The sequence below is a fragment of the Sprattus sprattus genome, assembly GCF_963457725.1.
Source record: "Sprattus sprattus genome assembly, chromosome: 6".
NCBI classification, from domain to species: Eukaryota; Metazoa; Chordata; class Actinopteri; order Clupeiformes; family Clupeidae; genus Sprattus; species Sprattus sprattus.
The window spans coordinates 13,912,697-13,928,824 of NC_137925.1; the positions used below are offsets into that span (position 1 = coordinate 13,912,697).

At 42.3% G+C, this 16,128-nt stretch overlaps 1 protein-coding gene across 1 annotated transcript; it reads right to left on the minus strand.

The window, feature by feature from the left end:
- Nucleotides 1–1,260: 1,260 nt before the first annotated feature.
- Nucleotides 1,261–14,231, minus strand: lin7c (lin-7 homolog C (C. elegans)). The gene is made up of 5 exons (XM_080840328.1): nt 14,114–14,231; nt 12,722–12,840; nt 8,052–8,123; nt 6,959–7,168; nt 1,261–6,300 (listed from the first exon to the last, which is right to left on the minus strand). The coding sequence occupies exons 1-5, from the start codon at nt 14,148–14,150 to the stop codon at nt 6,133–6,135; spliced, it is 606 nt and encodes a 201-aa protein (XP_080696454.1). The 5' UTR covers nt 14,151–14,231; the 3' UTR covers nt 1,261–6,132.
- Nucleotides 14,232–16,128: the final 1,897 nt, after the last annotated feature.

Consider the following 16,128-nt stretch of genomic DNA (forward strand, 5'->3'; position numbering starts at 1 on the left):
TATTGTTTATGAGAATGCTAAAGTTATTTTGATGTATATCTATACACAAAATGTAAACACTATTTCAGATTATTATTTGAACACTCACACTTTAAGGAAAAATCAGAGTCTTTAAACACTTTTGCCACTCTCTGGGCAATAATCCCGATGTGGATTACGCTGCACCATCAATCATTCTTGACATTTTAATGGATTTTGAAGGTGATTGACGGGTTTGAGTACATTAAGTGAATGAGACACAGTGGAGTGCTGGCGTATAAATCTCTACACACCATGCATCAATACAGGGCAATTTCTGTACACTGAACATTTTACACACGGTAAATCTGATGAAATGAGGCATCACGCTGGGTTTAAAGTACCGTCAAGTCAAATGCCCATGAATTGGATAAAATGAAATAACAATTTAGAACACGTACAAGAGAAAGAACATCCAGCTGACGTGATTCACCTTTCCAGTCAGCCATAATAGAGGGCAGAGGGAGGCCAGAGTGGACCTCCCTTACCATCCATCAGCCAATCAGCAGGTTTATTTTTCACCCATCAGCCAATCAGCAGGTTTATTTTTCACCCATCAGCAGGGTTCTTTTTCATCCCTCACACAATGAGTGCGGTTATTTTTCATCCCCTTGGGGTGGCCCGGTGGCCATCGTTAATTTGCCAACCGGAGCACACTTGGTCTCCTCTGACAATTCTTCAGTCAGTCTTAGCACACATTTTTCCGGAAGGAAAAACCTGACATCCACCCCCACCCCCCCCCCAAATGAGAAGGGTGCTGACATGTCTGACAAGGACCTAAATTGGTCTAACACTTCATCAGTGTCAGTTGGGGTGGCGACAGGGAGGTGAGACACGTGATTGTGTGTGTGAGACGTAGTGTTGACCAGTTTGTGTAAAGAGTTTGTTAATATGTGCAGACTGCGTGTGTGTGTGTGTGTGTGCGGAAGAGGCTTGAGGTGTCATGATGTTCATGTTCAACATTGATAGACTGAGGGGGAATAGTGATTTTGGTTGCAGCCCCAGTTCGTTCATGTCCGTGTAGAAAGCCCATTACTTCATACAGCCAGAGACAGTGTCCCAGGAGACCTTAACCCATCTCATGGGGAACCTACAGCTCCTGTCCTCGATCCCAGAGCGCCCCCTTCTGTTTATAGGTATCTGACAAACAGACATTACCCAACGTAACACTTGGGCCTTGCAAGCTGAGGAAGCGGAAAAATATCAAGCAGGGTTGGGACGGGGTCTTAATTCACGGTATAATTTATTTTTGTGCAGCTTCAAATCTCAACATTTGTTCCAGTAACTCTGTACATCCACGGCAACATTACATAACACAACAGGCAGAGGAGAAATGCAACAGAAAAAGAAAAACAAAAAAAGGAAACATTTGTTTTCTGTAACAGTCCAAACAAGTTGACTGAACATTCAACACTACATTATGAAACAGTTTTCAGAAAGGTTGTGAGAAGTTTGGTCTTGTTACTCGAAAGTAGAGAGACTGGGTCCTGGGAAAATGTCACACACAGTCAAAATATGGGATACAAACCACATCTGGAAAATCTTGCATGAAAAAAATCACTTATCAAAAAGGGGAACAATATCAAAAGAAACAAAGCCGTTACAAAAATAGTCAACCCCTCTGCAGAAGCTGTGAATTATGGGTAGAGAGACAGAAACAGACACCTGGTTACGGACCGCTGAAGAGTCAAAGTCCAGTCTTATTGCTTATCGGAACCGGTTTGGGTTTCCGGGTGGGACTCTACAATCATTTGGAATGAGAGGGAGAACTACAGAGACTGGTAGAACCCTCCAGACCTCTCCCTTTGCTCTACATGTGTGTGTTACATCTACTCGTTAGAAACCCACAGAAAGTTTCCTTTAAAAGTCCACTCCACCCCCCCCTCCCTCACCACCCCCAAGTACCTACGTAAGGAAAGACTGTGAATGATTCATGAGGCTCTAAGATTAGAAAACGTGCTAAATAAGTGATGAGGGACAGAGAGATAGGGAGGCCTTCTGTGCGAGTGTGACTCTCTGTGAACATGCTTCTCAGAGTAAAAATAAATCTACAGCCTCACCTTTCTCTGTCTCTCTCTCTCTCTCTCTCTCTCGCTCGCTCCATCTTTCTAACTGCAGTGAAAAAGAGAAAAGGGGTCAAGAAGGGGGTGTCTGTAATAGAACTATGCAAGCAGGCGCTAAATGCAGGAAAAAAACAACTAATCTCATCTTCAAATACCAAAATATGAATTAAGGGTTAATTCGTTCACATCGGATCTTTTATCTCAGGTGACTGGATTCTGAATGATCTTTTTAAAGGTTTGTATGGTCATTAGCTGGGCCAGGTGATGGCGATAAGATGATAAGGGCAAAAACAGATCAGGCGAGCATGCACACACACACACAGATAATACACAACTAAGAGTTGTCAGTTATTTCAGTTAGATCCCTCTCCCTCCCTTGTAGTGAACTCGATAGTGTGTGTTCTCAGCTCTGTGTCACCGGTGTGTTTGCCATCACCTTTCGTTTGTGCCAAGGAGCTTTTCGGTCTCCTAGGTAACGGCTAGCAACACACTGATTAGGTGGTCTGAGCGTCAAATGACTTCCCCTTGAGTTCCCAACGGGAGCTAAAGCACAGGTTCTCATGAGACATCACTGAGACATTAGAGAGATGTTTCTGAGGCCGTGCACCTGTGAAACACATCCGCGGACAAATGCCCTAGGAAGGCTTTCAGTATGTTTACCACCAATCCATTTATTACCAACATTAAGTCCATGTCTTTAGTTGCCTCTCTCCTTGATAAATGTGGACCTTCATAACCATTCACACAATCTGTTGCCATTAGATGTCATCTAACCTCTACCTGTGTTCTAGTGTTTCTGTTAGTGTCTAAGCATGAAGGAATGCATGCACCATCTGCGCTAAGGGAGCCAGACCACCTCAGCGAGGGACCGCATAAGTGCTGACATCCCCTCGTCTCGGAGACTCTGGCCAATAGTGGTTCAACCTCATGTACGACACATAGATGTGTGCCTACGCTGTGTACACCTTACTCCTATCCTTTCCAACGGAGATACACTGCACACCAATCACAAACAGGATCAATTTAAAACAAAAACAACAAAACACATCCACAAGAAAACTAACTTTACCCTCAACGTGCCCATCCGTATCCTCTGCCATTGGACTACGACACTTAGTGTTGAGCTTACATCTACTTAGTTCTTTTATAAATAGCCAGGAGAAAAAAAATAGCTCTGTAAAAGGCAGTGGCTTAAGTCCATTGTGTAGGGGCCTTGGCTTAAGGAGAGGCTAGGCTTGCCTACACTTCCCTGGGTCACCCACAAGGGGGCTCAGGAAGATTTGTGCTGGTTTAGATCCTTCCAATGCCCCAAGAGACTGACTGGTCAGTTATCACAACTAAAACAAATGAAAAAAATAAATCCAATCAATTCAAAACCAGCGTACTCACCACACTGTACACTGCTTAATGCTTCTGTGAACATTTGCAAACATTACAAAACAAAACAAACAAACACACAAATACACTGAGCGTAGGCATAAACAGAATGACAAAAAAAAAAAAAAGAGTCCTTTTGGACCTCCAGAGGCAGACTGGTTCTGTTTACACTCATGTCTGTCTGTATTGGGGGGGGGTTTGGATGGACGTCACAAACAGGGATCTCTGCTTCACTGCAGGAGAAACTGATACAGACACTTAACGTAATGATACACGGGGCGACTTTTTGAGCAATGTCGCCAGGCAATCACATGACCGGCTTCTAGGGTTCCGATTGGATGACTGTGACAAGTTGCCCACTGCTGATTAAAAGTTCTCCAGATGAAGATGTGTTGCCCAATATCAGTGGGACGCATCACTTAATCAATAATCAATAATCGCTAATGCTCAAAACGCTGCCATGTGAATCACCACCTAAGGCCTGGACTAGCACTGCCTACGGCTCCACTGGTTCTGTGTGTGTGCACCACGCAAAACCCCAGGCCGTGGCCATCTGCACACAAGAGAAACCGGTCCCCCTGGGGCCACTCCCATACAAATGTACATATTGTGTCTCATATGCAACTCAAACATCAAACAAGAGCGTGCGGATATGTCTGCATTCATACCTAGGCCTCAGCCACATACTAGACTTCAGCTAAGGGGTTTGTTGTGGTGTAAATTATCCCTCAAACTGCCACTACTGATGAGTAGCCATTATGGGTGGAAACACATTAATGATGGGAGAGGTTCAGAAGTCTGGGGAAGAGAGTGGGGTTATGCTCAGCACCGTTACGACCAGGCCAGAGGTTCCCAAACTGGTTTTCTTCTGTGATTCCAAAACCCAACACGGATGCATGTACTGTGCACAAACACACACACCTCAGTTGATAGGGCTGTCTGCCAGTGAACAAGACAGCTTGCTACTTTAGAGCGGAATTGTCATTGGTGATTGAAACGCACAAACAACATTTTCACAGCTGATGAGGGCTTGTGGTATGTTCGAGCGCAATAAAAGACAGAAAGAGATATTAAAAAGGTACTCATTAAACGTATTCAAATGTACTTTAAATCATTTAAATTCCCTGGCAACTCCATCAGTCTTCAATCATGTAGAGGTTTGGGAACCACAGTAGGGAAAGCCCTGGGCAAGGCTAAGGTTAACACCTATAGCGATCGTCTCCACCACACTAACAGTCAACAGGGAAACAGCATTCATGCCTGATAAGCTGCCTGGTCACTGCCATCAACAATGACTCAGTCAATGACATCATCATGTTCTGCTCTCTGCTGGACCTTCAAGTGCATGGGACTCCTCCAAGAGAAACAAAAGAACAACATTCATGAAGAGAAGAGAAGAGAAGAGAAGAGAAAAGAGAGAGTGCTAACACAGTAATCAGAACATGTCCTGCGAGAGCCTCAATGGTGCGCATGATGACTTGCTTATTGCAGGAATCATCAGTATAACATCCTAGGGATACATAAAGAAGCTCAATAAGTCTGTGTGTATAGGCTTCGCAATGTAACCCAGACTAAACACTAAACAATCTTTATTATTATTGTTCTTTTTATCACGGCAAGAGAACGCAGGGGGGAAAACAATCATGCCAAAACAGCACCAATCATGAAGATGACATACAAAAATAAAGCAAACCTAGCACATTCACAGATTTCATTATAATTCTATTCCCTTCAAAAGGCCAATTTTCACCATTTGCACAAGTGGGAGATGGCTGTCATGTAGGCAAAGCGAGCATTTAGGCAAAAGTCATTTGTGTGCCCTCTTCTGGACATAACTGGTATTACAAGCAAATTACGACTTCAGATATGGATCTGATCGTTTAGGTAGACAGCAGTGAAAAGAAGGAGTTTTGCATGGAGGAATGAGGCCTGAACTGCATTGGGATGCATTGGACCACAATGGACTTGCCTTATTCTAGCAAGAACACACCCCCAATTACAAGACTTTTTTTTTTTTGTAAGTTTAGAAAGTAATAGCAAAATTAAACACATATTAATTTGCAAAGATATGTCCAGATATGTGTTTAACCATCTGTTTAGTCATAACTATAATGTCCAGTGATCTAAAGTTTTGTATGTCATCAGGCAATATGTGGCTGACTGGGATATAATCCTCAAATACAAGTTAATTGCATCAATACATTTCCCCATCTCTCCTTTTACGGTTACATCTAGTTAAAAAAATAGTACAATCTTCACACTGATGCATGTGTTCTGTGTGTTTTTTCGTGTTTACGAGTGAGTGATTACATGAAGAAACATTGCAAGCCTATATGGCAAGTCTGAGGTGAAAAGCTAAACGTGTGTGTGTGTGTGTGTGTGTGTGTGTTAAAAATTCAGGTGTCAAGGGTTTTTACAAAATTTCAGAAAGAAAGAAGTGAGAGGTGCCATACACACGGCTACAATCCCTGGCTGGAGAAGAGAGAGAAAGAGAAAAAGAGAGAGAGAGAAAGTGTGAACTCCACAGAAGACAGGAAGGAACAGGACAGATGGCACAAGGAGGGGTAGAGAGAAGGACAGGAACTAGAGAGGGACTGTGTTTGGGGGAGAGAGAGAGAGAGAGAGAGAGAAAGAGAGAGAGAGAGAGAGAGAAAGTTCACTGAGTAAGGGCATGCTACTGGGGGTAGTTGTTCTGTTGGCGGCGTTTGGCGGAGCGCATCTTCTCAAAGCGAGACTCCATCTCCTCCAGGACCTTAGGGGTGTACCTCACCACCAGCTTCACCGTGCCCTGGGCCGCCTTCAACAGCTCCACAGCCTTCTCATGGTGCTCCCCCTCCACACTCTGAGAGAGAGAGAGAGAGAAAAGGGGTGAAAAAGAGGGGGAGTGTGAAGGAAGGGTAGAGAGACAAGGAAAGAAAGAGGGGGAAGATGAAAGAGAAAGGGGGGGCGGGGGCAGAAGAAAGATAAAAAGCAGGAGATATTTAAAGTGTGAAGGAGGGAGAGGCAGACACAGAGAGAGAGAGAGAGAGAGAGAGAGAGAGAGAGAGAGAGAGAGAGAGAGAGAGAGAGAGAGAGAGAGAGAGAGAGCAACTAAGAGGTACATACAAAAATGGAAACAGCATATGTAGGAAGATATAAATAGATCTAAATTTCCTGAAACCTGTTTTCTTTTAAAATATCTCTCCTCCTGCCAAGCCAAACGTTCACTAAACTGCCCCTTAAGCCCAGGGACCAGTTCTAGCACTTTCCACCAGGATGCACACATTTTGTTAATATGCCCACACACACACACTCAAGTATACTGTACATATTTACACAATCATACACACATCCTACCACACTCAAACACAACTATACTGTACATCTACACACACATATGTGAACTCATATCCTACCACACACACACACACACACACACACACACACACACACACACACACACACACACACACACACACACACACACACACACACACACACACACACACACACACACGTACCGTTCCGTTGACGGAGAGCAGCTGGTCACCCCTCTTGAGGCCGCCGTGGCGGTCGGCGATGCCGCCGGGGATGATGCGGGAGATGTAGATGGGCGAGTTCTGCTCCTTGCCCCCCATGATGTTGAAGCCCAGGCCCTCCTCAGTCTTAGGGAGCTCCACCACGCGCGGGTGAGAGTGGCCCTCGCTGGCTGCAAACGCCGCTACCGTCGCCTGGAGGGGGGAGGATCAGTAAAAGACTCTAAATCAGTGGTTCTTAACCTTATTGGAGGTACTGAACCCTGCAAGCTTCATCAGTGCATTCACCGAACCCTTCGTAATTTGAAAAATTAAATATGATTTATTCAAACATAGGTATGTATAAAAACGGTGTGTGTCTTGACCCCTGCCGAACCCCTGAGAGTGGCTCAACGAACCCCTGGGGTTCGATCGAACCCAGGTTAAGAACCACTGCTCTAAATTGACAAGGGCCTGATTAGCTTCAATGGCAGGAGGCTAGTGGTGACCCATCAACTTGAGCCAACTAAATGAATACTGAATATCTGGCCTCAACAGTAAATTAATGTTAATAAATACTGCCTGCAAACACAGCCAACATGGCATAGAGAGGGACGAGAGGGGACGAGAGGAGATCAGTGAGAGACAAAGACTCATAGAAAACCCGCAAAGAGCGAGCAATACAGACATACAGGGCAGACATACAGAACCCAACGAGAGAGACCTAAATAAACAGAGATGAATTACTGACAGGCAGGCAGGCAGGCAGGCAGACAGACAGACAGACAGACAGACAGACAGACAGACAGACAGACAGACAGACAGACAGACAGACAGACAGACAGACAGACAGACAGACAGAGAAAGAACTAGACATAAAGGTGGGTCAGAAGGTTTGAGGGACCACCACTGACTGACTGTATCTCATAATTACTCGTCATTTTAATATGAAGTAATCAATGCCCAACAAAAGGCCACGTTTTCTAAGGAAACAAACTTAATACAAGATCTAAAAACAAGTTAAACAAAATGTTCCACAAGTGTGACCTCTCCTTTTTTGCTCCATGAATTTAAAATGACACCTTAAAGTAGTGCCCACCTTGGCTGTGGCGCTGGCTCGCACCTCCGGACTGCTGTTGATGTCCACCGTCTCATACACATGCTCATATACCTGGAGACAGAGACAGCGATAGAGAGATAGAAAGAGAGATAGAAAGAGAGAGAGAAAGAGAGAGAGAGAATTAGAGAGAGAGAGAGAGACAAGACCCAACTGCTTACTGGGGATTCTGCTCAATAATGCCTGCGTCAGACCTCACAGCTCACACCAACTCATTTACCTGTTCATTTTATAGTCAGTCAGTCACTATGGACATCTTGTTTCTATTGACTAGTCACATAAATGTTTCCAACTTTGTATTAGCTGTATTGCTGCCCTAGCCTATATATATATTAGTGCTGTCAGTTTAACGCGTTATTAACGGTGTTAGCGCAAGCCCATTTTAACGCAAGCCCATTTTAACGGCGTAATTTTTTTTATCACGCGATTAATGCGTTTACAAAAATATATATACAGTACTGTGCAAAAGTTTTAGGCAGGTGTGAAAAAATGCTTTGAACTAAGAATGCTTTGAAAAATGTAAACAATAAATGTTTATTTTGTATCCATTTACATGGTAAGACTGAGCACAGCAACAAGACACAACGTAGTTATACTGCATCAGCAGGGTCTCTCCCAGACAATGATTTCAAAGCAGACAGGGGTTTCAAAATGTGCAGTTCAAGCTCTTTTGAAGAAGACGTTGAGGATCGTAGACGCAGTGGTCAGCCAAGGAAACTTAATGCAGCTGATGAAAAACACATTAAGCTTATTTACCTTCGAAATCGGAAGATTTCAAGCAGTGGCATCAGCTCAGAACTGGCAGAAACCAGTGGTACCCAGGTACAGACATTTACTGTCTGGGGAAGTCTGGCCAGAAGTGGTCTTCATGGAAGAGTTGCAACCAAAAAGCTCTACCCCGACAAGGAAACAAGGCCAAGTCACTGAACTAAGCACGAAAATATAGAAACTGGGGTGCAGAAACATGGCAGAAGGTGCTCTGGACTGATGAGTCAAATTTAGAAATATTTGGCTGTAGAAGAAGGCAGTTTGTTCGCCGAAGGGCTGGAGAGAGGTACAATAATGAGAGTCTGCAGGCAACAGTGAAGCATGGTAGAGGTTCCTTTCCAGTTTGGGGCTGCATTTCTGCAAGTGGAGTTGGAGATTTGGTCAGGATGAATGGTGTCCTCAATGCTGAGAAATACAGGCAGATACTAATCCATCATGCAATACCATCAGGGAGGCGTATGATTGGCACCAAATGTATTCTGCAGCAGGAACATACCCCCAAACATACAGCAAATGTCATTAACAACTATCTTCAGCTTAAAGAAGACCAGAAAGTCTTGCAAGTGATGGTATGACCCCCACAGAGCCCTGATCTCTACATCATTGAGTCTGTCTGGGTTTACATGAAGAGACAGAAGAATTTTAGGAAGCCTACATCCACAGAAGATCTGTGGTTAGTTCTCCAAGATGTTTGGAACAATTTACCAGCCGAGTTCCTTCAAAAACTGTGCGCAAGTGTATCTGGAAGAATTGATGCTATTTTGAAGGCAAAGGGTGGTCACACCAAATATTGGTCTAATTTAGAATTTTCTTCTGTTCCTTCACTGCATTTTGTTAATTTATGAAGCATTGATGAAAATAAACTGTTAACACTTCCATTTTTGAAAGCATTCTTAGTTTACAGCATTTTTTCAGACCTGCCTAAAACTTTTGCACAGTACTGTATATAGCCTATATATATATTTGATTAACGTTCTTTTTGCTCTCCCAAACTGTGTAGTAGGCTAACGTTACGTTTGAGTGAATGGTGAGTGCAATACAGCGAAATGGATGATAAAAAGCTTCTGAATATAAAGTTTACCTTTAAAAATTGTGCTGTGCAAAAAAAGCGAGCTGCACTGTTGTCTGAAAATGTCAACAGGCAGCTGGCTGAAAGCACAGAAGTAGTAGGCTTACCTTTTATTGGTAACCTAACTGTTACGGTTCATTGTTTTGAAATAAGAGGCCTGTCTTCTATGTTCACAGCAAACTTGGAAAAAAAGAAAATATTAAGCCATGGTTTAACTGCACTATAGGCTGAGTCCTTATTTATCTGAAATGTGCATTTTATAATTTTATTTTGTACCGCCCTGTTTGGCAATGTTGTTTTTCAATAAAATAAAACATTGCATAAAGCAAGCCAATCCACTTTTCCATGTTGATAAGAGCATTAAAGAAAAAAAATGATTGAAGGCACTTTTAGAATAGATACAAATTTGCGATTAATACATTTCTGATTAATCGCGATTCATTTTGAGTTAACTATGACAAAAATGCGATTAATCGCGATTGGTTAAGATAGATATCACCACACGTGAAGTCCTCCCTTCAAAAATGTCACTGTCAAACTTACTGCAGGGGTCTCAAACCGTTAACAATTCCAGCCAATAAACACGTTGCCTCTGTAGTTCGGAAGGGAGGGTGTAAACTGATTGGCTGTTGAGCAGCCCTTCCTTTTGCCAGAATTGCGGACCTAACCTTTAATTAAGATACAACTGTGGCTTAAATCTGTCACACAACATTAACAGATAAGGAAGCCCTTTCCCCATCAAACTGCTGTAGCTAAGCAGCTGAGCGGGAAACAAACAACCGTGCTGCTGGCCTGGCCTTACTGGGGGTCCCTTGATGGACCACAGCCATAAAGCACTGGGACAACAGCAACAGCAGCCATTATTTGGTTTCTTGGCTGATAGTGTATGACTACGACTCCCTACACCAGAGTGACAGATTTATGCCACAGTTGTATCTTAAAGGTTAGGTCCGCAATTCTGGAAGAAGGATGTTGACAGCTGTGCTCAACAGCCAATCAGTTTACACCCTCCCTTCCGAACTCCAGAAGCAACGTGTTTAATGGCTGGAATTGTTAATGGCTCATCGAGCTCCTGTGTTGGTTGCATTTACAGCCCCAGGACCGGAAGGTCAGAACACACAGACACACACGCACGCACCGGGGTGCTGTTCGCCTTGTCGGGGGTTATTTTCCCGATAATGACCTGCGTTCTATACATTATCCCTTACTTAACCTACAGTGTGCTCTGACCACTGATTTTATTAACCACCATAATGTGTTACTGTGCAGATTAAATTTCGGCTATGCTGCTAGGCTAAACGTTGCTAGATGGATCTCGACTACTGTCATATGTCACTTTATTAGCATGCTCCTGTCTTTTCTTCAGTTGTCTGTTAATGCGCCACCAACAGGCGTGGAGGATGTACTACAGCGGATTCAATCCGATCCGCTGGGATCATGTGCACGCAAATTTCTCTTGACATGGCTCCGTGTGCACGTGATTAAAAAGTGGATCCGTGTGAAAAATATGACTTTATCAGGCACTAACCATCTTCAGCACTCAAGCTGCTTGAGAGCTCTGGAGTTTATATTTTGCAATTAAACAATTAAACAAAACTTAAAATTAAGCATACACAAAAAATAAGAACTAAACCGACCAACAGACTAGCCAAACAACTAGTTTGCAGATTCAATTTGTGCCTCTGCCTCTCTCTTTCTCTTTTTCTCGCTCTTTCTCGGGTTTGGGTGAGAACAGTGGCAGATGATCAACCAGCAGGGAAGGGAAGGCTGCTGCCAACAACATTGCGGGATCACGTCATTTTTAGCATTTCATATGACAGACAGAAACAGACCCCAGAACAACATGGGAGAGCTTCTTATTCTCACCCGCACCTTATCCTCCATTAGCCTGGGTAGTTAACTCTTTTAACAGACTGCAGGTGTAGCTCTGCAGGCAAATCCAGAAAGGCTTTGACGCTAACTCCTTCTCCTCTCAGTTAAAAGCCCAAAGACCTCACGCCTCAAGAACTTGGCCCTGACTTTCACAAATAAACCCACCAAAGTTGCTTGACAAACAGAAAGAGGGCCTCCCTGACTTTCCACTGAAAATGAAAACATCTTCTGCACATGCTTAACTCTTTCTGATGAAGCAGACCAGTTGGTGGAAATGTTCGCATTGTATAACACAGATCACAGTGGCCTGAGCTCTTCCTGGTACCAGACACAGAACAGCCATTTACCATTTGACCACTGTTTCTGTATCTAATGTTCACTACATCCATAGACATAAATACATTTGTACATTTGTATATGTCTATGACTACATCCCCCTCTCAGTCATTTGATGTTATATGAATGTTTGAGCTCCTAAGAATGTAAACTCCTTTTATAGCTCTACTAAAACAGACTGCCCAGATGGAGCCGCTTAAAAGCGCAGTCTTTGATTATAGCTTATTTACTTTTAAATACTCTTCGTTGAATTCAGCGACATTAAAAAAATTCTGAAATGCTCCTCAAGCGTGCACACAAAACTTTAGGGTTGTGATCTTTGACTTTATTCCACTTTCTGTTTAGACAGGAACTTTGGTGAGATCTGTTCATCACAAGTGGCACAGCTGGCCACTCATGCTGAGGAAAGCAGTTCAGTGCAGCCACAGGGATTTACTTGATACATTTAATCACAGACAAGCTTATGACACAGTGTGGTCTCAATCACATGTTCGTCTGTCAAATACTGGCGGCTTTGATGCCGTTTCTTTCGCCCAAGTTTCATGTTAGTGTGTGTCTGCACTGTTTGCATGCAGTAGGGAGTTTATAGACAGCGTGGGCTTCATACCTCTCGGACGGCGTTGCAGAACTCGCTCTGTAGAACCCTCTGGAGAGCCTGGAGTTTCTGAGGTGGAACCTCTCCGGTTCTCTGAAGCTTGTCCAGTAGTTCAATGGCTCGGTTAATATCTGAGGACAGGGAGATCAAGCCTACTATCAAAAGGTCTGACCTCAGAGAGTGGCGCCCCACAACCACGGAGTACCCTAAAAGTAGTACATCATCAATTTCACAGGTCTTGCAAGTTTGCTTACTCACGAATAGTTGACAACTTTATTTCCTTTATGTTTTTGTATTAAACTGGTACATCTCCCTGATCAGGTTTATCATATGTAGAACATTCGATCCAAACTCAACTATTTCACTGTAGAATCTGAGTGACGAGGAAGAATGTTTGTGATTTTCCTATTAAAACATTATCCTAACGATTTAAGAATAGTGTAGAACACGAACAGCTGACTCAAATAAAATTAAGGCTAGGATGCATACTCTTTCCAACGTGTGCTTTAAAGTTAAATCAACTACAGGTACGTAATCACAGAGAGAGGTAGCGTACACACACATTGCCTATGGTACACACTTTAGCAATGCATTACATAACCACAGCATAAGCCTGTTATGTTGGCTCACAAGACGCTAACGAGCTAGCAAATGACAAGCTAACAATGAATCGAATCTAAGTGAAAACGAGAGTTTATGAGTTTAAGAACAGTTTGGTATAAAAATGTATTAGTTCAGGGGACAACGCTGATGATTCAAAAAGTATTCACTTGTTGGCAAGTCATGGTTTGTAAACAATAAACACAGAAGCGGTCTCCGGCTAGACAGAGAATAATCAGCAACAATAATGAATGCTAACCGTTCAGATATTAACTCTGGAAAGTGAACACTGATAACATGAGCATCAAATCGCTGACAAAGCTGAACTACATGACAGAACATCATCGACAGAACTAACTGTTAAAAATAACTTAAAATAGTAAAGACTTGAAATATGGATGACAAGGGAGTTGGCTTGTAAACCTTTACAAATTAGGTGCTATGACATAGCTAGCTAACCAGCCCCTCTTTTCATTGTAGCTATGGGTACAATCCTAAGGTACTTGCGAGACCTAGCTAGCAAGCCTATCAACTTAGTTACACGTCTGTCGTCTCTTCTTCCCTTGCAAATGTCGGATAATCCGTATCGGTTATACGGATCACACGACAGGTTCCGAGAAGAATTGCATAGATAGAAATTGGATTTTTCTTTGTGAGTTTCTAGACGGTTAACCAAATAGCTATGATACAATGGCTAACAAGTTAGCCTGCCAGTCAGCGTAGCCTTAACGACTCTCCTGGTACGTTAACTTCGCCTAGTTCACAATGTACAATATAATTCTACGGATTGGTTTTCTTGTTTACCTCTTTCCAAACGGACAGGTTCTCCTAATGAGGCCATTTCAGCCTGAATTATTCCGTTTCTCCTTCGGAACCGCTAAATCAATGGTCCGTTCTATCTTTGTGCTGTTAAGCACCCTAGCAAGTGATAAACCAGGGATTATGGGGTCTACTGAGAAACATTAAGTATGCGCACTGGAAGGACATACTCATCTACCATACCATTGAGAGAAATGCGCAACATAATTATTAAGATGGCTTATATGTTTCATACCCAGTCATTACATGTATAATGTATGTTTTTACTGCAGTTTGACACATTTTTTGCAACTATTTCACAAATGTATTTTGCGCAGTCTGTGCGTAGCCTAGTTGATCTGGAATCAAGGTTTTGACAGGGACATCGTTTTTACTGTGGATGGGGTGTGCACGCCCAGTACACCACCCTCCTTTGGAGAGGCATGCACTTTCATGCTTTGTTTATTTCTGAGTGTTTAGGTTTATATATTTTTTCATGAACTATGAATTTGTACAGAAGTATTTGGTCACAGAAATTGTGTAAACATTTCATGGACAGGTGAATAGCCTATTATCAGCATTCACTCAATGTGTACCTGTGCTGGGATTAGTTGTGATTAATTGCACTTAAATCCAGCATTATTCATGTCATGAGTAACATGATTAGACCACTGAGTTAAGTGTATAAACTACAAGTGATGTTAATGTTGCATTTAATGCTTAATTAATGTGAAATACTGCCTTTAATTCAGGTCACTCTATCCAAACAAGTTCCTTAACAGGTGTATCCATTGTAAAAAACACAGTTCCCAGCTGACTTTGAGCCCACTTAGATTAGGATCGTATATCACCCATAAGATGTGATGTTTACCATCACAGACACCAATGACAAATTGCTACAGAATGGAGACCATTTCTCCGGAGGTGACGGAAAGCAGTACTTTTTGACCAACATGTAAAAAACAAATACAGATCATTTAACATAACTGATTTTCACCCACTAATGAAAGTAATCATCCTTCAGTATAATTTGCTTGACATGTATGGGTCAGGGTCTGAATTGAAACTGGTCAGATTAATTCATATTTCAAGGACCAAAACTTTACTTCTGGGCTCTGCACAAGATCAAGCCAGATGCATGGTGACCAAATAAGTCATTTCAATCATTTTACAAAGACTGATTATATTAGAGACCAGCATTACATATTAAATGAAAATAGGTTGTGAGTGCTTAACCAAAGCAGGCCTGTTGAACGGTGGATTGCTTGGTATGCTATCCTATATTTGGACACATCTAACTTGTCTCAGAGTTGAAGTCCTGTTGATTGGGTATTATGAAGTCTACTCTGAATTTGAAGGTCTGGGAAAGATTAAAGGTAATCCACACTTTGATTGAGTGGCAAAGGTCTTGTTTTCACTGTCATAAACCTACCCATGTGTTTGCTCACATTAATTGCCCATTGGCAAAAGGAGGAGGAGGTCTCTGCAGATGATTTTAAAAAATAAATGTATTCTTGAAATCATTTTATATAGAATTGAGGTCTTTATCAGCTTAATATAATCTGTATAGAGCTATTGTATTAGTGTTTTTTTAATGGAATTTGTGTAGTTTCATTTTTGTCTCTTGAGATAAAAGTAACTCGTGCTGAGGTCTTTGTTTTATATGTAGTGCTATGTGTTATGTTTAATAGCTGTCTCATTGTACATTTGGCACAATGAAATTTGAAACATTTGTTTTGAATGTTACAGATGTGGTGTTTCTAAAGCACCCTGGCTTTATATCTTGTCTATCTGAATCTTCTTTTGCAGTATGGAGTTGTCATGACTCCTGTCTTCAATTGAAATAGGTGACTTTTGTTTGAATTCCTCTGGTCACATTGGTGTGATATGCAATCACGTGTTGCTGTGTGGTATTAAATACTTACCAACCCTTAATTCAATACCCATTTGCCAGAGTCATTTGCTCGGAACTTCAGAACACATGTATACCAAGGTTCCGACCGAGACACACATCATAATGT